The following is a 20,293-nucleotide window of genomic DNA, read 5'->3' on the forward strand; positions in this document are numbered from 1 at the left end:
AACTGTGTGTGTGTGTGTGTGTGTGTGTGTGTGTGTGTCAGTGTGTATTACATAGCCATTAGTCCTGGCATGTCTGTTATGATGGCATGAGCAGGTGCCTGGGTATCAGAGATCTTTCAACTTTATTAACCGACAAGCAAACACTCTGTGCGCGGTTGCGCACGCGCACACACACACACACACACACACACACACACACACACACACACACACACACACACACACACACACACACACACACACACACACACACACACACACACACACACACACACACACACACACACACACACACACACACACACAAGGACAGAGACACACACACACTCCAAAAAAAGAGACGGATAGACAGACAGACACAAGCCCTGGGGGTACAGCTGCGGGTGACAGAGCCAGCTGTCCTAGATGAAGTGCTATCAGGTGAGCCCATGTGATGAGCACAAGGCTAGCGCCTCTGCTATCTGCTACATCAGGAACACACACATCAGAGAAATCAGAGCAGATACGTTTTCACACACACGGGTGTATGAGTGTGTGTGTGTGTGTGTGTGTGAGAGTGTGTGTGTGAGTGTGTGAGATGCAGGTCAGAGGAGCAGGATGCTTCAAGGCATTCAGACCCGTTTCTGGAACATTCTTTTCTCTGCCTTGTCAGGTGACTGTACTGGCATGGATAGCCCTTGTCACACATCGGCACTAAACCATGAAAAACCATCAGAGGAAAGAAAGTACAAAGGACCAGCCTGATGATGGGGAAAATAGAGCTAGTTAAGTTAATTTGCCTGTTCTTATTGTGTTAGTGCTGCTTCTGCTATACGCGCACGCACGCACACACACACACACACACACACGCAGAGACACAAACACACACACACACAGACACACACACACACACAGACACACACAATATAACTCAGCCTCTGGCTCAAACAGGGAGAACACTGAACACTGAGAGAAACGGTGGAACAGTGCTCTGGTTTCCACGGCATCTCCATGGTTACAGCCAAACACATGTGGACAATGTCAAAGTCAGCAGCATTCTTCTGCCGGCCACTCTTGGAGGAACTGAATGAGATCCACACAAATGGAACACATTTCTACACTTGAGTGGGACAAATTGGACATACATAAAGAGAGGGGAGTTTTAATTTAGTCATAGCTACTTTCAAATGCTGTGGTCCAGTCTGGTTATGTCATGGTTTGCTAGATGTTAGGTCTGTGGAAATACCTCTATTGGAACTGTGGTTAAAACCTTTTAACCAGATCTACTTCAGGTGTTCCATTATTAAGAAGTAATAACCAACTAACAAGGCAATCAGAAAAGTGTGTTTCTCTCCTCTGGGTGATAATTATCCAAATAATGTTATAATTCTGAACAAACATATAGAAAAGGCAATGATACCTATATCAGCCTCTATGTTGATGGACTAATACATATGCATAGGCTGTCTAATGACATGCATTCATTTGTGCGGAGTCTGCAGACAGCCACTTAGACATGGTGGCGCCACCAGCACAATTAAACGCACCGCGATAGGGCAAATACAAACAAGCTCGCACAACACCATAACCTGAGAGTGTAGGGATCACAATGTCATCAATTTAACCGCCTTCATTTCTGTTTACACATGGACAAGGACACACACACACACACACACACACACACACACACACAGAGACAGACACACAAACACAAATACACAGACTAACACACACGCCAGTCAGTCACACGAAAAACAGACACATACACACACACACACACACACACAAAGAGGTGTGTGTGTGGTACTCACCGTTTGGCACTTGAAATACCCAGAAGTTCAGTTTATCTCCTGTCCTCCTCCCGCGCAGTGACTGCTAAATGCATCTATGGCTGCTTCAGGTTGTGACAGAAGATGAGCCTGTAGTTCCTCATTGACAGACCGCAAATCCCGTTCAGGACTTCAGCTAGTACAACTGCAGATGGAACAGAGAGAGGGAGAGAAAGAGGGGACAACAGAGCGGGGTATTATTAAACAGGACCGCTCACACACACTGGTCAGCGTCGAAGTCTTTATGACAGCCTACTAGGGACCTGGTCTGAACCCTGCTAAGAAGAGTAGATCAAGTTGCTGACGTGAAAAGGAGCCAATAAACGGAAAGAAGGAGAGACTCTGGCGCGGCTGCCATGGAGTCAGTGTTGCCATGCAGCGCCGCCACCACCATCACCACCACCACCACCACCACCACCACCACCGAGGGCCTTCAATAGACTCCTGCACACATTGGGGTCCACACACAGCAACGCACTCTGGAAAGGAATCCGGTTGAGATCTGGGCCCGAGGCGGCGCAGACCCGTGCCAGAATGGGCTCCAGTGTGGGTGGTCACTGACTGGATGGCAGTTAACCGACTTGGGACTCCATAGCGACCCACTGGTCTATTGATGCACAGGGTGTGTGTGTGCGCTTGTGTGCGAGTGTGTGTGTGTGTGTGTGTGTGCAAGTGTGTGTGTGCGTAAGTGTGTGTGTGTGCGAGAGTGTGTGCGCAAATGTGTGTGTGTGTGTGTGCGCGAGAGTGTGTGTGTGGCATGCACATGGTATGGTATTTAATAAAGCCTCTTGACCCCCGTAGCCTCCTAAAGGGGACTGGGACCGACCGCCATACTCGGGACACACACTTCAAAAGCACCACGTGCCAAATGTCGACCATAATGCCCAGCGGAATGCTAATCCAGGTATGGATATCTCACTCAATGGGCCCACCGTGTGCCAGTTCTCCTACTGCTGCTGTTATTGCCCAGGAGGGAGGGGGGGCAGGCCAGCTGCTGGCTGTGTAACTCATTTGAGCCCAAAACCAGCTAAACAGCAGCCCAGGCTCCCGAGGTTCTGGGATTTGGCACCGCTGAGCAAGTTTTCCACAGTTTGACCTTAACGCCTTACGGCAGCGCCAAATAATGCATTATAAATAACCCTCTCCTCTCCCAGCGGTACGCACGGCGTGTGTGTGCAGTGTGTGCGTGTGTGTACAAGTGTGTGTGCGTTTTCCCTCTCCGGCGCTAAATGCCTTTTCCTGTCGCTGCGCTCTCCTCCGCACTGTTACGCAACACCGCTGACCTACCTACCGTCCAACATCCAACACCAGGAGCGCCGCCAACCACATGGAGGCTGGAACATCACAGAGTCACCCACTCGACGCTCCGGCTCCTTCCTCCCTGGACAGCAGCGGAAGAGGCCCGGGGCCCTGGAGCTGCGTTTGATGGAAAGCACGCTGGAAAGCCCGGACGACAGCAAAGCTGTTTAGGGCGTGCTGCAGCTCAACAACAGCTAGAGCGTTGGAGTGCGTTTTTTATCATGTATTGCCGAGTACAATAAAGGCATTTCAACTTTCTACTAGATGAGTGCCTTGGTATCTTTCCAATTTTTGGAACAGCTAGAGCGAGTTGGGTGCAACACCAAGACCTTGAGGCTGATGTTGACAAGGTACACATACCAATGAGAATGGATCAGGACCACATCTGGGCTAGCTTTTCCTACACAGTAATGAAATAAACTAACTGCGAGGATGATGTGGATGAAAAGTAACTTAATGAACTTCAAATGGAAAGCAGCACACAGCGCAGGCACCGCCCAGCGTTGTACAGATCTGAGAACAGTGTTCAGTAGGGGCATAGAAAAAAAACAAAAAACTGTGAGCTTAATCAGGAGATCCTCCCGCCGCTCGGAGTGCATGTGTGGGCTGCAGCTGAGGCCTTTGGTGCTATGAAATCACAGTGTTCACGTGGAGAGGAGGACAGAATGTTCTCCGAATCTGTGCTGGAGCGTGCCGGAGAACCGTCCCGACGGAAACAAAAGCGCCACTGCTGGATCGCTGGACCTCGGCGAGAACGAGAGCGTAAAAGCCTGCCGCTAATCTCAAGCCCACTACATCATGCTACGCGACCTTTCATTCCACAATGTCAACCATTGTCTGAGAGAAAGTGTGTGGGAGTGTGTGTGTAAGTGTAAGAGAGTGTGTGTGAGAGTGAGAGTGTGTATATGTTAGAGAGAGAAAAAGAGAGCTTTCCTGCAAAATTCTTCCTAAACGCATCTGAAACTTCCTCTCTTAACTTCCTCATCCCGCTGCCATCTCTGTGACAACAGTCCTCTGACCCAGAGCGATCCCTTCCTAATCCCTGCGGGTGCCGGTTGTGTACTTCAGCTTATCCAATAACCCCCCCCCCCCTCCCGCCATTTATGGGAACTGGGGGCTAACCAGCACTCAGGAAAAGAGTGACCTTCCTTCTGTGGACCCCTCCACTAGTGTAGCGACGTTGGCTCAACTCAACCTCCAGCTCCATAGCTTCAGCAGGGTTACTGGACGAACATTGCACAATGAGTGACTGTCCAAAACTGGTCTGCGTCACTGAGTCTTTTCCCTGACTGAAGGATCATCACACTGACACAGCAGATTTCACGACGCAGAGAAACTCATCCACACTGGAGCGTGTGTTACGAAAGAGGAAGCTAGGCATGTGCTCGGACTGGAACACACAAAGCTCTTCAAATAATTAGTGTGACAGAAGGACAGCATAAGAAAGAAAGAAAGAAAGAAAGAGAGAGAGACAGAGAGAGAAAGAGAAGATGGATAAGAGAGAGAAAGAGAGAGAGAGTGCCAAAGAGAAAGAAAAGATGGGTAAGATAGACAAAGAAAGAAAGAAAGAGAGGATGGAGAAGATAGACAAAGAAAGACAGAGAGAGGGTGAAAGAGAGAAAGAGAAGGAAAAACTAAGAAAGAAGAAAGAAAGAAAGAAAGATAGATGGGGATGGTATGAAGGAAGAGCACTGATAGAGAGCTGTCAAGCAAGCAAGAGAGAGAACAGAAGATTGCAGCCTATAAAACACATAAAGGAACAGAAAGCATCCACGCCACTTCGGATAAAAGCATCTGCTGAGTACCAGTAAAGCATCTCTAGAAATGGCGCACGAGACAAAGGAAAAGAGGAAGAGGAAGTGAAGGAGTGCTAAAGAGAGGAGGGTGATCTCCAACATGAGGACGTTCTTCTCCTGTTCCGTCCTGCCCCCTCCCCGAGCTCATCTTAATTAAGCAGAGCACCTCTCCTGGGAGCTGCTCCCAGCGTGACCCCGATCTGGAACAGGACAGAGGTCACGCATGCTCACAGGGTCAAGGTCATTCCCAGCCAGCGCTGACTAGCGCCACACACACACACACACACACACATCCCAAGGGCACGACCAGAGCTCTACAGAGGCCTGGTTGCCTGCAGCACTGGGGGCCAAACCAGGTCAGCCAGACAGTAAAAATAGCAGCAGGTATCTTCGGCGTCTTAAGAGTCTTTAGCTGCAGGTAGCCTAGATCACTTTAACACACTTACACTGAGCCTACTTTAGCAGACGACAGCGCAGCTGATACACCGGCTATGAGCATGCATGAGAGAGCATCCATTTTAAGTCACTTGCTCACTGCTGATAAAATGCTACCATGTGCAATAGCTTCAAATAGATGTTTGCGATTCTTCTGGAGTGAGACAGAACATAATCATCGATATTAAGGGTTAAACTCAAAGAGGTTTGAACAACAGGCAGCCTTTTTGCATAAGTGACCACAACGAATTCTGAATTTGATCTGATTAAATCATGAAAATGGAAATTGGCATGGAAATACCATTCTGAAGTTGACATAGAAAGAATGACCTAAAACTTAACTTACAGAGAGAATGTCATGGAAGACTACAGTCATTTCCTGTGTATTAGCCGCATTGTGTATAAGCCGCAGGACAATGTTTTATGCAAGTTAAAAGAAACAAAACCGCATTATTAACTGCCCCCATGCATTAACCTCATAGTCATAGCTAAAGAAAATTTGCAAAATCAATGTGGAAGCCGCAGCTAATAGTTGAGAAATTCCGGTACAGAAGATATTTTAATGTCTGCTACACCCTGACAACTTACCACCTATGCTCAAAGGTGATCATCTACAGTCACCTAACAACAGCAGTAAATGCTAAACAGAACTATCCTGTATAACTGAGAAGTCCGTCGGCTAGCCTCGCTCTTGACAAAGAGTGAAAGTGAGTCAGTAATGAAAGAGCACCCTGACTAATATGAGTAGTCCACAGAGCAGGTATGTCAACAAAAAGGTGAAACCTCATCCAGGTGAAACCTCGCTCAAGACCTGTGTTAGCAATTACATTCCCGATAATGAGGGGGGCTACCCTCTCCCTCCCCCTCCCCCCAATCTGCACCCCCAGACAGCTCTGAAGAGAGTGGAAATTTCCGCTCCGTTAGCCAGCCGCAGGAAGCTTGCAGCAGGTGGCAGAGACAGTGTGCCTTCCACTCTGGTGCTCCCTGGTCTTCCAGAGACTCGATGACCAATCAGCAGCAGGGACAGGGACTGGGCATCCAATCAGCAGTGATTGGAACCAATCACCAACCAGCGTGAGAGCCAATCTGTAGTGAGGGGATGCCAGTCACCCCCGTTTGTTCATGGTAGCCTGCACAGCCGTCCCAGCGTGGTCTAACGCCGTGATGAACTACTGACACTCACTTACAGTTCCATCTGGACCCAGCCACAGCATAACAACCCAGAGAGACAGATAGAGAAAGGAGGGTGATAGAGAGAGAGAGAGAGAGAGAGAGAGAGAGAGAGAGAGAGAGAGAGAAGGGATAAAGGAGGGAGAGAGAGAGAGCGGGAGGGAGAGAGAGAGAGATAAAGGAGGGAGGCAGAGCGCGCGAGAGAGAGACTGGGAGAGTAATTGAGACAGTGTGAATTACAGCCAGTAAGATAAAGGGGGAAGGAGTGGGAGACAGAGATATAAAAATACAGAGTAAAGTCAGAGCCAAAGGAAGGGAGGGAGATGGAGATCTGAGGAGGGAAGGGACTAATGAAGGAGATGGAGAGGGACCATTACAGGGAGAGAGGGAGAGGGAGAAAGAGACAGATAGAGAGAGAAATAATAGAGAGAGAGCCGTTGTACAGTACTTCACACTGGCCAACACAGAGCTTAATTGCTTGTCTGTACAGCAACAGCAACAGCAGCAGCAAGCTCTAGCTAGTCTCTATTGCAGCAGCAGCAGCAAGCTCTAGCTAGTCTCTATTGCAGCAGCAGCCAGCTCTAGCTAGTCTCTATTGCAGCAGCAGCAAGCTCTAGCTAGTCTCTATTGCAGCAGCAGCAGCAAGCTCTAGCTAGTCTCTATTGCAGCAGCAGCAAGTTCTAGCTTATTGCAAGCAGCAGCAAGCTCTAGCTAGTCTCTATTGCAGCAGCAGCAAGCTCTGCTAGTCTCTATTGCAAGCCTCTGCTAGTCTGTGCAGCAGCAGCAGCAGCAGCAGCTTGATTCTGCAGCTCTAGCTGGATACTGTTGCTAGCCTCTCCTGCCTGCCACTGCAGCCAATTGTAGAGATAAAGCTCCGCTAATAACTAACAAGATAACAACAACAGCATTGGCGGCAGTTGCAACACACACACACACACACACATGCAGCCGCTGGCCAGAGCGTGATCAATAGAGCCATCTGAAACCTACCACAACATCTCAGTCCCTGCACGCCCAAAACAGACTGGGGCTATCAGAAATAAGCCAACAGGAAGCAAGATATCTGAACAAAGTTCATGCCTGTATTTTTGACAACCCAGCAAGAGGATGCATCAGTCCAAGCCTACTAACATTCTTTGCTGAGCGCACAGAGGCAGGAAGCTTCCTCTCTCTCTCTGGCATGATGTTGATCTTTGGCTATATTTGAGTGCTGTGAGTCACAGCTGTAGGAAGGTTTCCGTGGGTGGTGTCTCAACAGCAAACAGAAGTGAACACACGCAACGGACACTTCTGTTCTGCTGTACTGCTGACGTAGCCAGCAGCCAATCAGATCCCTTTAAATGTTTGAAAAGTGTGAAGGAAGGGGGAGAGGTGGAAAGTTAAGTTGTCTGTGGTCGGCATCGCTGTCAAAAAAGCCCTAACAACCTGACCTTCCCCCAATACGAGTCACAGTGAGTTCTTGGAAAACGGCAGAATTCCCCTCAGACACTGGGCCGCACTCGGGGCAGGTCCGGGCCAGAGGCGGCTGTCGTCTGGGGTACTGCCCCTCGCAGGTCTCATGACAGCAGGCTACGCCCTGATAGAGATGAGCGAAGAGATAAGCCAGCGTGGGCTAATGTGATTATGCTCATCCCAAATATGAGTCGGACGCTGAACCACTGGCCTAGTTTCTGTCTTTTTTCCCCCCTTCCAAACAAGCTGCTGTCCTTGGCTTGAGCCAGGCTGCAGGCAGATAGGACCCAAAATCAGGGCAAGGCCAGGGGTAGATCTAGGGCACACGAGGACCAGACAGAGGCAGGCAGATCTCTGCCGTTTGACTGTGGGCGTGAGGCTTCCCAGAAGTCTCTGTTTCCCCAATACATCAACAAAGCAGCTCTTGTCTTCCATTTTACACAGTGCCCACTTACAGCGTAGCGTAGCATAGCGCACTGTCCCAGAAGCCTCCTCTGGGCGACTGTGTAGCTCTCAGCTCAATTGAAGCTAATCGATTTAGCACCACCGCCCGCGGTGCTGCCCAGATAGCGCTAGTGCTAACACTAACCCAGACCGGGCGTGACTCTAATCCAGCAGGGGCACATATGGTGCCCCAAATGTTGCCTGCCTGCCTGCCTGCCTGCCTGTCTGCCTGCCGAAACAGGGAGAAGAGAGTGGGCAAATCTCTCAATCTGACAGGAAGGGACTGCCTAGAGTGGCAGCACAGAGGGGTTTAAGGTGTGTGTGTAGGTGTGTGTGTGTGTGTGTGTGTGTGTGTGTGTGTGTGTGCAAGTGTAATCGGAGGATGACACATTCAGCATTTCCCAGGGGATATCGTCTCCGTACATCTGTTACAATCATCAGATAAGACATTCATCCTCCCCTTCCCTCCCCATAAACAAAATAACATAATGTGCCCCCACCCCACCCACCCACCCACGTCAGCGCGGTGTGTATGAGTGGGTGGGTGGGTAGGCGGGCATGCCTTGTATGTGAGAACTCAAGTTCTGGCTGTTTATTCTGCCCCAACACAAGACCTCAGAGGGCAGGGACTAATGGAGTACTCAAGCCCCCTGCTGCTGTGAACGCTCTGGGCTTCAGTAGTCTCTCACGTCCCCTCTTGCCGCCCGCCTGGGCCGGGCCGGGTTGGGTTTTAGTTGGCCGCTCGCCCCCCACACACTAGCAACGCTTCCCAACCGAGCTGGAGCACCGAGGAGCCCAGTTTATCTTTCTCAGGGCCTGGATCCTCACCGCTAGCGGCAACAGCAGCTAATTTACAGCAAGGGAGTCGAGTTTATCTTTCTCAGGGCAGGGCAGGAGGACCATTCCCTGCAAAAACAAGACCATTGCCTTGGCATACCTGACGACAATAAACTCAACAAAACAAAAAAATTAAACGATACAAAATCATTTTGGAATGGGGTAAATTAAAATCAGCTGCCTCAACAAAAGGCACAAGAGCCCAAGACAAACTGACAGTTGTTGCCTTTGTATTTGGCACACGAACACCAAAACAGGCACACCAATAAGAAAAGTATTATTACTAGCCTATACCAAGTCATTGGAAATGCAACTTATGCCATCCTTGCAATCTTTAACCAGATGTTACTCATTAGTCAACAACACACTGGTTATTAATCTATAACTTACAGTATGTCCGTGTCCCATAATGGACAATTGCTTCCTCTCTTGAGTAACAGGACTACAGGCCAGGAAACTGCAGACGGCCAGACGATCCGTCCAAACCACGCATCTGGCACGTTGCGGCCGCTCCGCTGTGCTCCGCACCGCCTAGCGTGCATGCGCTCGGCCTCAGCGCTACGGCTTAATTAAGAGGCGGAGAGCGGCTTGAGGTATCTGAGAAGAGGTATTCTACAGCAGCCAGGGCCAGGCAGAGAGAACACGCCGTGCTGTTGTTTTGAAATTTGCATGAGCACTGTGTCCTGCAATCCATCTACAGAGCAGCCAGAGCAGGCAGCCACTATTTGTGTGTGTGTGTGTGTGGTCTGGTGGTCAGCCGCTTGCTTGCTTGCACACACAGTCAAAGCACATCACGTAGCTGGGAAATTAACCAGAATTCAAAAGAAAACCAGACAACCCTCAGCTATTGTGTAGTCTGGGGTACTGGAGAGTTTGCCTCTTTCATATTACTTATATTTTGAGTCTGTGAGCCATTTACCTCTGCCCTGGAATGCATGGCCGTTGATAAACGATAAACGACATTGGCAGGGGACTGCTGACAACCAAAAGAGGCCACACTTGTAATTAAATAATTTGCCAATAGTTAGCAAAACAGACACATATTCATCTCACTTACAGAAAGAGTAAACCTACAATAACACATACCAAAGGTGCAGTGTTTCAAGTAAAAACTGTGCACACTTGTAAATGTTATGATCAAAGAAACAAATTTTGTTTCATGCCCACATTGTATGAACCGCCATCTTGTGTGTACAAAACAACTAACCAGTTGTTCCCCTGCAGGCAAATATATGGCTCATGCATGGCTCTATGATTCTGGGTGAAGAACACTAGCAACATCCATTACTGATGAGCTGTCCCGATTACCCTGCTGAGCAGACTTATTTCGTGTCCCACTTTAGACGCTGTACTCTTTTATGACACCGCTGTGCATGTGACAGAGCACCACTTGCGATATAAAAATCAGGAGATGGGTGTTTTTCTGAGAAGAATCATCTTTACACAACAGCTGCTGGAAGAGAAGTGTAGATCTCCATTTTCTGTCTCAGAGCTCAAAGCATATGTGTGCACTCGACCTGTGCAACCAATGAGCCGGTTTGTTAGGCATGATGAATCTGACAGCTGCCTAAAATGAAAAAAAGACTGGAGCAAATTACGTTTAACCCAAGCATTGAATCCTGTGCAATACCAGGAGAGGTAAAACCGCCTCTTAAACTGAATTAATGAATAGAAACCAATTAAACGGACCGTCTGACAGATTTAGGGGAGTAAACCAAGAGCACTTCAATGGACGTGAGGTGGTTTCGAACTCGCAAGACCGAGAACATTCCACACCAGTCAATCCACGAAGACATCACCCTCGCGCAGGACAACTCCGTGGGTGGAGACAAAATAGTTCGCTCAATATTGACATTGCCTGTATTTCGCTTTAATAACAAATAATCAGCTGGTCGTTTCTGCGACCACAAATACGCTCTATCAATATAGTCAGTGACATTATGACAGATAATAAATTAGCGGAGAAAAACAAGTTTATGTGATAGTACTAGCCCATGTATGGTTAAAGCCAGCCAAAGTTACTCCTCATGAACACTCAAAGTTCACGTTACAAAACGAATTTTGTCAAACGCAATCGATGATTTATGGAAATATTAAAGGACAGTGACATTTACAGGAGAAGAATTTCTATTTTAAATACAAGACACCCAAGTAATTTACAATTTATAATGGCATCTTAGGGTCACTTACCATGGTTTTACCACATAACCACTGGTCATGAATGTTAGGGCTAACATTACATTATGCTAACACCAGTCGCTTATCGATAGCTGATAGCAAACGTTCGAATAATTGGTAACGGTAGAAGAGCGCATCTTCCTCCATCCATATTTGGAGAGCATACTGTTTACAGTTTCCCTTGATAATGAAACGAAACTATACAGCAGAGATTGCATCAAAATCGAAAATGCACATTAGCAGGCTGGCTAGGACAGTGACAAGCCTTAGTGCCAGTAAATTCCAATCGTAGCAGGCAAGACATAGCATAGTTGACCAGTTCCCTGACGATAGTGATGGTGGTGGCTTATGTTAGCAATCAAGATGGCAATTACAGTATATGTTAACGTTGATACGCTAGCTAAGCCTAGCTTACTGCTAAGCGAGCTTCACAAACATTTAACTTGGGTGAGGTTTCCTACTACAATATGATAAAAATGTAACGATGTAACATTCAGATATAATTTAAGCTTAATACCAATACCAAAAACAGGTTAAAACTAGCAAGCGCATCAAGCTAGGCTAGCTGTTTAACATCAACAAGCTGCAAAGCTACGGCGGTTGTGCAAAACTAGTGCTAGCTAGCTAACGTTAACAGCAGAGCATCAGGCTAATCTAATGAGCAGACAGGCAGTGCACCTACCAGGTCGAACCCAACAGGAATCCGAAGCAAGAAACTAGTAGTGTAGCTTATTTCTTGTTTAAATCCTGCTGGACGATTTCTTCTAAAGCAAACAATTAGATATAGCTGGAGAATTCGTGAAACATATCATCTTGCTTGTATCAATTGGTTCGTTGTTTGATCAGATTAAGAGACCGTTTGAGAGCTCATCGCAAGAACGTATCACACCCACAGAGAAAAATAGCTGCCAAATTCTGTCCCCGCCTCTCTCCGAGAAAGTGTATGCGAGATGGACGGAGAGCGAATGGCTCGAGAGCTGACAGAAACCAGACGGAAACCAGACACTGCCCCCTATTGATCTGAAAACAGGATTGCAAAGATTTTACTGTAAATGCACAGACATTTCACTGTATTTATTGCTCATCACAAAAACACAGACCGTTTGCTTTCATTGTGCACACTGAGCAGATAAAAGGTCTACAATTTGATGGTTGCCTAACAGTTGACGAGACACCGCTGGTAGTTGTTTCACGTCAGCATCAGAGCCGTAGGTAGCATAGGCCTACATCAAAGCCGTATACAGCTCTGGCTTACATGGATATACAACGCCATCTATCGACTACAACGATTTCTGAGTTGGACATCCATATCCAACGGCTACATAGCCTACTAATGACCAGTGGGCCAAGCGGGGCCAAGTCGGGAGTATTCATAGGCTCGGCTCGGGGTCAAAGAGAAAATTGTCTTTACCTCTCTTCTTAGGTGTTTTGAACCGCCAGAACCAAACACGAGGTGTCACAATGCTGTTTTGTGTAGGATTGTTTCCATCTCTACTCATAGTAATTATCCAACCCACTATAGGCCTTCTCTGCAATATAACCTAAAGAGTAGCCAACTCTCCTTTCAAGCATGAATTAGGTCTGAATAGATCATCATATATTACAGCTCTGGAAAATTTAAGAGACCACTCTCTTTTTCTGATGTCATATAGCCTTCACTTGCTGAGTGACATTCAAATGACTGTAATATTCGATTTGACAGAGCTCTCTTAATTTTGAATGACCTTCAACTCATTCGAATGCCACTCAGCAACCATAGGATGACATTACAAAAAATGTGCATCAATCTATTCAAACATGTTAACTTCTGAAAACTGGCTCATATTTCAGAATGTGTTAATCTTGTTTAGGGGCCCTGGAACTAACGCATATTTCCAAATGTGTTAACCATAGAGGCCCTGAAACGAACTCTTATTTCAAAATGTGTTAACCTTGTATAGAGGCCCTGAAAACTATAACTCATATTTATAATAGGGCCAAATATTAGGCAGATTTGAGATTCTTTTGAGAAGAAAAGTGACATATAGATAGAAAGACAGACTCATTTGACTCACGTAAGAGGTACATTGGCTACAAACCTGCCTGTATGCCCACCCCCGAAACACACACTCACACTGCACGGTGTTGTTTCAAATCATTTTTATTGCTGTGCTTGTTCACTGATCACACTCCTTGGAATGCAACTGAAAGCTGTGTTTGCTGGGTCAGTTCAAACACAGAAACTCATACATTTCTGTTATTGAACATTTAAATAGTAAAAACAACAATAACTCAAAAAAAGAAGAAATGATACATTACACTAAGAGGTCTTATACGAGTTGTGTTCATTATCACAGACTAGGAGGTCTATACAAGTTCTGTATTCATTTACACATATATAAGATATACAAGAAGAAATGACAGAGGTGTACACATTCCATTAAGTGGAACATATAACTGCCAGTATACCAAATGCCTTAAAAACAAACAGCTCAGAAACAGGAGACCCTCATAGAGGAGGCCCTGTTTGGTAGTCCACCATGTTGAGGACTCTGAGTGGTCTTTACGGAGGAGAATGCTCACTGGTCAATTGTAAACACATTTTCAGAAGTGAAGGCCTCGGAGGGAGTTTGTGCTGACGGAGCTTTTCTGGACTCCCCTTGGAATGATGTCTTTTGTTTTTGTTTTTTTTTTTAAATGAGAAGTTTACCCTTCTATGTTCCCCCTATGTATTAAAATAGAGTGTTCCGTTTTACTGTGCTATAGAATGCTATTACATATTGCCTTTTTCCTAATACATTAAGCCAGTGGTGCAAGAGAACATACTGCATGTAGGGCTACGATAGGTACTAAGATCCATGCTGATTAGAAATCTAAAAGTTCCTTTTATACTGCTGATGAGGCCTTGTAACCAGCTACAGCATGGCGAACTTGTGAGACTGAACACATCACAAAATAGCAAAACACTTTTACAACTGCTTTTTTTGCATGGTACACCGAATAATGTCATGTCAATGAATATCTATTTACACACAAGAAGAACACATTTGTATTGATAGCTGTTTCTTAATTCTATAGCCCTCTACTGATTATAAATGCACCCATCTGTCAACTTTATTAAGGATATGCATTGGTTGGCCTGGCCATGAAGTGAAATCAGAGAATGAAGCTGAATAGTTTAATAATGATCCCCTAGTCCAATTTCAACCTATGTTCTTGATACTTCAGGCAAGTACCCTAGCACACAGTAATATACTCCCCAGATGTTTATGAATCGTGGGACCCTTTAAATGCTACGAGATGAACTGTTACAGCCCAAGAAAAGAGATGCGATCCAAAGGGGCTAACCATCTCCTACACCAAACACACGCTATAGAGCAGACTTAGGGTCTTCCCCATGTTTAGCTTGACAAAGCAGTGATTCACACATCAACCTCATACACACTTACACACAGGAGATAGGTGGCTGTAGTGGCCTCGAGCCCGAGGAGGGAGGTGAATGTGGGGAAATTCAGCTGAATTTACACTGCACGGGAGGCACCCTGCCGTGGTGTCCGACAAAAGGAAAGAAAATAAACTGGATTGGTCACTCTTGCCCACCGGGACTGCAGCAGCCGCTTGGAGAGGTGGTTTGTGGGTCACCCGGAAACAAACTTGACCACTGCTAGTCCCCAGTCCCTCTGCCACTGGACAACGGGTCGCTGGACATCTCAGGCCTCGTACACCCTGAAGAGCATAAGAGTGGACCGTGAGTGGACCAGCACACACAAAAAAAAACAAATAATGAAAGTTCACAAAAACACAGATGCTTGGAGTTGCATGTCACTCAAAGCTGAATGAATATATCATCAGTGAATGGGCAGGCACAAAGGCAACAGATGATCAAACATAAAACGAATGCCCAGAAGAACAAAAAAACAAATGATTTAACACAATGTAAGGAAGGCAATAGCACAAACAAAGTCCCTGAAGTGAATATGATATATGACATCTTCAACTAAATATTGGCTGTTATATGTATTTTTCTGATCGATTTCATGTTTCATAACAACAAAAACAGTTTGCAGTAGCAATTTATGGCCAGGAGGTGGCACTGTTTTAAATCTGGAGATCCCTGCAATGGCTTGGCATGGGGGTGCATTGAGAAAGTGCCAGCATTTTCCACAGGCAATGTGTTAGTTGGCGGGCTTTACCTGTGCTTGTCCTTCCAGATTTTGAACCACTTGACCAGATTTTTGGTGCTCTGAAGCCTGGGGTGCAGGCAGTACTCCTGGCCTTTAAAGCGAGACACATTCTCCATGGTCACACTGAGGAACAGAGAGGAGCAGCAAGCATTAGGGGCAATTATATAACCACGTTTATCATAAGGGCAAATACATTCACCACAACAGTGATACTATTTGTGTAAATACTGCCACATGGGAAGGATAGGGCTAGATTGTTAAGGGCAAATCAATGCAAATGCCCATTTCATTCTAGTGCAATATACAACATTAGAATACATAATAAATAACAATACCTAAATGTTTGATTAATTTATTTACAATTTCTAAATATTCCCCACCTAACAGGGTATTGTTAAAACTGGTGTTCAAACATTGTAGACACTGGAGATACATCAGTATCATGGACACTACATAAAATGGACATTTACTTGAAGGGGTCCATTGCCGTTAAGCGGCCAGTGCTTTTTGTTGTTCTTTGAGGAGAGTCTGTGACACCATTCTGGCAACCGCGGCGAGCAGGTCTGGGCAGTGCTTGCCAGAGTCTGCCCAATAAGATGCCCCTCAGCATACATAACAGCACAGTTAAGGTCCACTAATCCATCAACATCACCATAACGATCAACAGCATCAGCATCATCTTGGTCATTGGCGTCTCTAAATGCCTCCAGTATTTCACAACACAGAGGACCACAGAGACGTTTGCCTTTTTTACAAGGTAATTTACTGACATTACTCTTTTATCCAAAGTGTGTTGGAACACAATCTAGACAATGACTTCATCAGTCTGTGTGCTCCAAAGGCAATACTCCATATAGCTTTGGACCTGGTTGGACATCTGCACCTTGCGCTACCATTTGACCAGGAAATGTAATGTGTTCCATGCAGTCCCTCTCAGAGTGGTCCGAGTCTGCCGCGGCCGATTCGCATTCCCCCCGCGACTCTGGGTCTCTTGGGCATTCACCTGAGGGCCTGTCCACACAGACAGAGGCCTTTTTGTTGACGCTGGGGGCTCGGGGGGGTGTTTTGGAGGGAGCAGCGCTCGCTCTCCCTGCATGCTAAACTGCCCCCGGCTATAGGGGCGCTGCCAACTTCGGCGGGCACGGGGGCCGCAAGGCTTTCCGGCGCATGCTGAGTCGTATTTTTTCACTGAGGGCCGGCGAGCTGGTGAAACAGAGGCGACAGGGCGGCCCTGGTGCTGGCCTGAGCTATAAATTAATTCCAGCTCTGAGAGGGACATGTGTCCGGCTTGCAACGAGCATGTGAATGGTTTGTAGGTCAGAGCCTGACAGGATCTCACATGACTCTCCCCAAAATCATGAGCCTTGTTCGATTATGAGCGCTGTGTATGCCTCTTGCATGGAATAATATTAAAAACATTTATCATGTTTGAAATGAGATCAAATAACTTGTTGCGTGCAAAGTTATAAAACAAGTTCATATATAAGGATATAATCTTGGTCAAAATGTAGTCAGTTCTACCTAATGGTTGCTGGCAGCTGCTGTTTTGCACATGGGTTTTGCATCACCTCTAATCTTTTTAAACATGTCTATGCCATACCGCTGAAGACCACCAGGGGGCAACAGTGCACACTCTGTGAGATTCGAGCTTGAGGGATAACCCACTTCATAAATAATAACACAGTGTGAGAGAGACAAACAGTTTGGCGGCCGCTGATGGGGTATAGTGAAGAAGTTGGCACTGGTGACAAACACACTAGTTCCTCCGAATCTTCCTTCCTGCAGCGGAATTCAGTGGCTTTAAACGCCAAGCTCTGTCAATAAAATGGCATAGAAAACGGGCAGAAGGGATCGTGCCCTCTGTGCCAAGTCAAACATTTACCAGATGCAGACACTTCTGCTGAGAGTCTTTGGCAGTTTAGCCCCCTGTATTACATGGGATTCACAGATAAAGCCGCAGCCAGATGTTTCAATCTCTAATGACAAATTCACCGGATAACCTCCTCATCATCATCGGCACACAAGTATCTGACTAATCATTAGCTCCGTTTCTCTCGGACTGAAAGCCTTTTCAGCCACATTCAGCGGCTTCCCATGGGCTAATTACCACAGCCAGCTGTAGATCAATTGAAACAAAAACAAAAGCCAACAAAAAGAAGGGACAAGGAGCCAAATGAACTCCAGGGTGTATGAGATGAGTAGGCCTATATACTCACAATATCATTTTCTCCTGGCAGAAAGGGTGTTTTGGTTTGATCTCCAGCTTCTGAACGTCCTTGTAGCGGATCTTGGGGCCTTTTCTTGTGCACCTGCATTTGTATGCTGAAATAGAGATGGAAGCATGTCAGCACATTTCTATAAGAAATGGAATGAGCGCCAGAGGCTGATAACAGAGCTGGGCATTAATTACACTCTTGACAAAGTAAATTGGTTTTGTTCACTACACTATTCAATAAAGCAGCCTCCCAACCTAGTTTCACTTTCTACTTTTTACCCATTGTGTTTAGTTTAGGCTTTTAGTTTAGTTTTTGCTTATCTTCTAATCTTATAATGGAATCTGCTGTGATAACAGAGATGATTTTAGTGTGTTTTATTTTTTTTTCGTTCTGTTATAGCATTTTTTGTCTGTTTAAAAAAAGAGAGAAAAAAAACCCTGCCATAATTGCCAAAATGGGCAACACTTTGGGGAGCGGTTTCAGGAGGTCGTACACAGAGTGTATATGAATGCTTGCAGGTGGGCATTTGTTGCCTAATCTTAGGGAACTTGACCCACATCCAGAACCTTATTGGTCTTCCCTAAATCTCTGCACTACACCTCACACGAGGACTCACAGGCTACACCACAATAAAGAAAGGGAGAGAACAGAAAAGGAGAAAAAAAGAAAGCTTGTTAGTGTTTAGGTTCAGGGAAAAAAGCATAGGACTGGAATCTACTTGTCCGTTTTTATCTTGGACATAGGATGCTGTAACAGTGAAATATTTCAAATGTACAGTATTTCAAATAGGTCATGCCAATAGTGACAAAACGTACCCTCTTATTAGCGATTAGATTACGTGACCAGTTACACAATTAAATCTCACACGACCCGTTGCAGCAATTGCTTTCTTGCAACCCACTTCATCCATCCGCCGAGATAAACAACTTTGGCAGCACTAAGTATTCTGGTCTTTTCTTCAGTTTTGCAATTAAATTCGTTAAGAATATGCATTGATTCCTGACCTAACTAGAAGTAGTTCATTTTCCATCAAACCACTACTTGTTTTTTTGTTTTGTTTAGCCTACCTTCTGTGTTGAGTGAGTAGATTGCTATGACCAACAAAAGTAGCGCGGCCGTGCAGCGACTCATCCTCGTGCTCCTTCCAAGTGTTGTTGTCTGATGTCTGTCGGTTCTCCTTTTCGCTTCTGAACTGGCGTGAAGTGGCTATATCCTCAATAAAAAAGCGTTTTTTTTTGGCGACGCCTCTCTTTTACTCTTCTTCTCCTCCCTCGCTCTCAGCAGAAAGCTTTGTGTAGTGAAGTGCGCTCGGTGAGAACGGCGGGTTCCGTGTGCTGTTTGCAATCTGATGAATCCTTTCAGTAGGCAGCGGCTTTTATAAGAAGTCGCCTCATTACTATGCACGACGAATGCACCACGTCCACCCTCCACCGGCAAAAGAGGGGGAAGAAAGAAGTGGTCATTCGACACACACAAACGACTCCAAGGAAAACAGTTTGTGTAAGAGACTGAGATTTGAAGTGTTTATTTTAACTTATCTGATGTCACTTACTTGAACCTCATATGCATTTATATTCCTTTTGAGGATATGCAACATTAAGTTGCCATTTGGAAGGATGAAATTCAAGATAACCTTATGAATTCCAATTGTTAATAGATTTTTCAAAAAATCTGGGACATTTAAAAGTGAATAAAAAAGGAGAAGAAAATAACACCTCTGAGGCTGACTGTAAAGGCCATGTGTTTGATTATCTTTCCATATGTTGCTCAGTAATACAAGAAAATGCAAACTCATGCCTACATCCATCATAAGAGCAAAGCTGGAGTGTGTAAGCCGTTGCAACTTAATATTACATAACTCCACCGGCTCATCTGGATTAGTTAATATTGTTTGATGTACTCACTCACTACTCATTCCACTCTTCCATGGAAAAGGCTTTCATTCATTGTCCTAATTGTTGATATGATAAAAAAAAAAAGGCCTCCCTTGTCATGGTTTAGTCACTTGTCAGGCTATGCGTGTCATACCTCTGGCGTGTGTAGTCACTGCGCCTGAGCCTCCATTGCAGCTCCATAGAGACCATTGTGGTGTAATCAGTCAGATCTCCACCCCAGCGGTTAGTCATCGCAGGCTTTTGTCATGCATGGGGATTCCTGGAATATGGCACGAAAATTATTAAAGTGCCACGGACGCCACCTTTCTTCTCTTTTTTTTCTCTCCAGAACAAACACGGCTCGTGGGTGGCACATGGGAAGCCATGTACACACCTGTGCTCCAGGCCAGCTACTGGCGAGGCTCGCTGCAGTCTATTTTGTTCTTGTGAGCACCAACTTGGCATGAAATGACTTGCGAAACGCTCCCTGCAGATACAAGCTTGAGATGAAATGCTGTCCTCACTAGGATGACACTGCAACCAAAATGCTTTTTCCAGAAGGGCTTTCCACGAGGAGCACATCCAATACAGATGTTTGAAGCCTTCCAGTGTATTTGTTAC

General features: G+C 45.9%; 2 protein-coding genes across 5 annotated transcripts in view; both read right to left on the reverse strand.

Moving 5' to 3' along the window:
* fam13b (family with sequence similarity 13 member B) overlaps window positions 1-12,322 on the reverse strand; it is a 56,009-nt gene extending 43,687 nt beyond the window's left edge. For 2 of the 4 annotated variants that reach the window (XM_062549514.1, XM_062549513.1), the window contains exons 1-2: window positions 12,102-12,322; window positions 1,791-1,953 (exon numbers count right to left, since the gene is read on the reverse strand). The gene's annotated coding sequence lies outside the window, so the exon portion shown is untranslated. The remainder of the gene's footprint in view (window positions 1-1,790; window positions 1,954-12,101) is intronic. The other 2 variants (XM_062549515.1, XM_062549516.1) reach the window with 1 other exon arrangement.
* A 1,221-nt stretch (window positions 12,323-13,543) lies between these two features.
* cxcl14 (chemokine (C-X-C motif) ligand 14) lies at window positions 13,544-19,138 on the reverse strand. Its single transcript, XM_062549382.1, has 4 exons — window positions 18,866-19,138; window positions 17,799-17,904; window positions 15,592-15,705; window positions 13,544-15,124 (listed from the first exon to the last, which is right to left on the reverse strand). Exons 1-4 carry the CDS (start codon window positions 18,927-18,929, stop codon window positions 15,109-15,111), a joined length of 300 nt encoding a protein of 99 aa, XP_062405366.1. The 5' UTR covers window positions 18,930-19,138; the 3' UTR covers window positions 13,544-15,108.
* Window positions 19,139-20,293: the final 1,155 nt, after the last annotated feature.

This window comes from Sardina pilchardus, chromosome 11 (genome assembly GCF_963854185.1).
Source record: "Sardina pilchardus chromosome 11, fSarPil1.1, whole genome shotgun sequence".
Classification (NCBI taxonomy): domain Eukaryota; kingdom Metazoa; phylum Chordata; class Actinopteri; order Clupeiformes; family Clupeidae; genus Sardina; species Sardina pilchardus.

Bases quoted from the DNA above. Each gene is read 5' to 3' on its own strand.
- cxcl14 (XM_062549382.1), bottom strand. From the start codon at position 18,929: ATGAGTCGCTGCACGGCCGCGCTACTTTTGTTGGTCATAGCAATCTAC. The intron at 17,905-18,865 runs GTAGGCTAAACA...TCTCTATTTCAG, and splicing joins CTACTCACTCAACACAGAAG to CATACAAATGCAGGTGCACA. The intron at 15,706-17,798 runs GTGAGTATATAG...TCTGTTCCTCAG, and splicing joins TGCCAGGAGAAAATGATATT to TGTGACCATGGAGAATGTGT.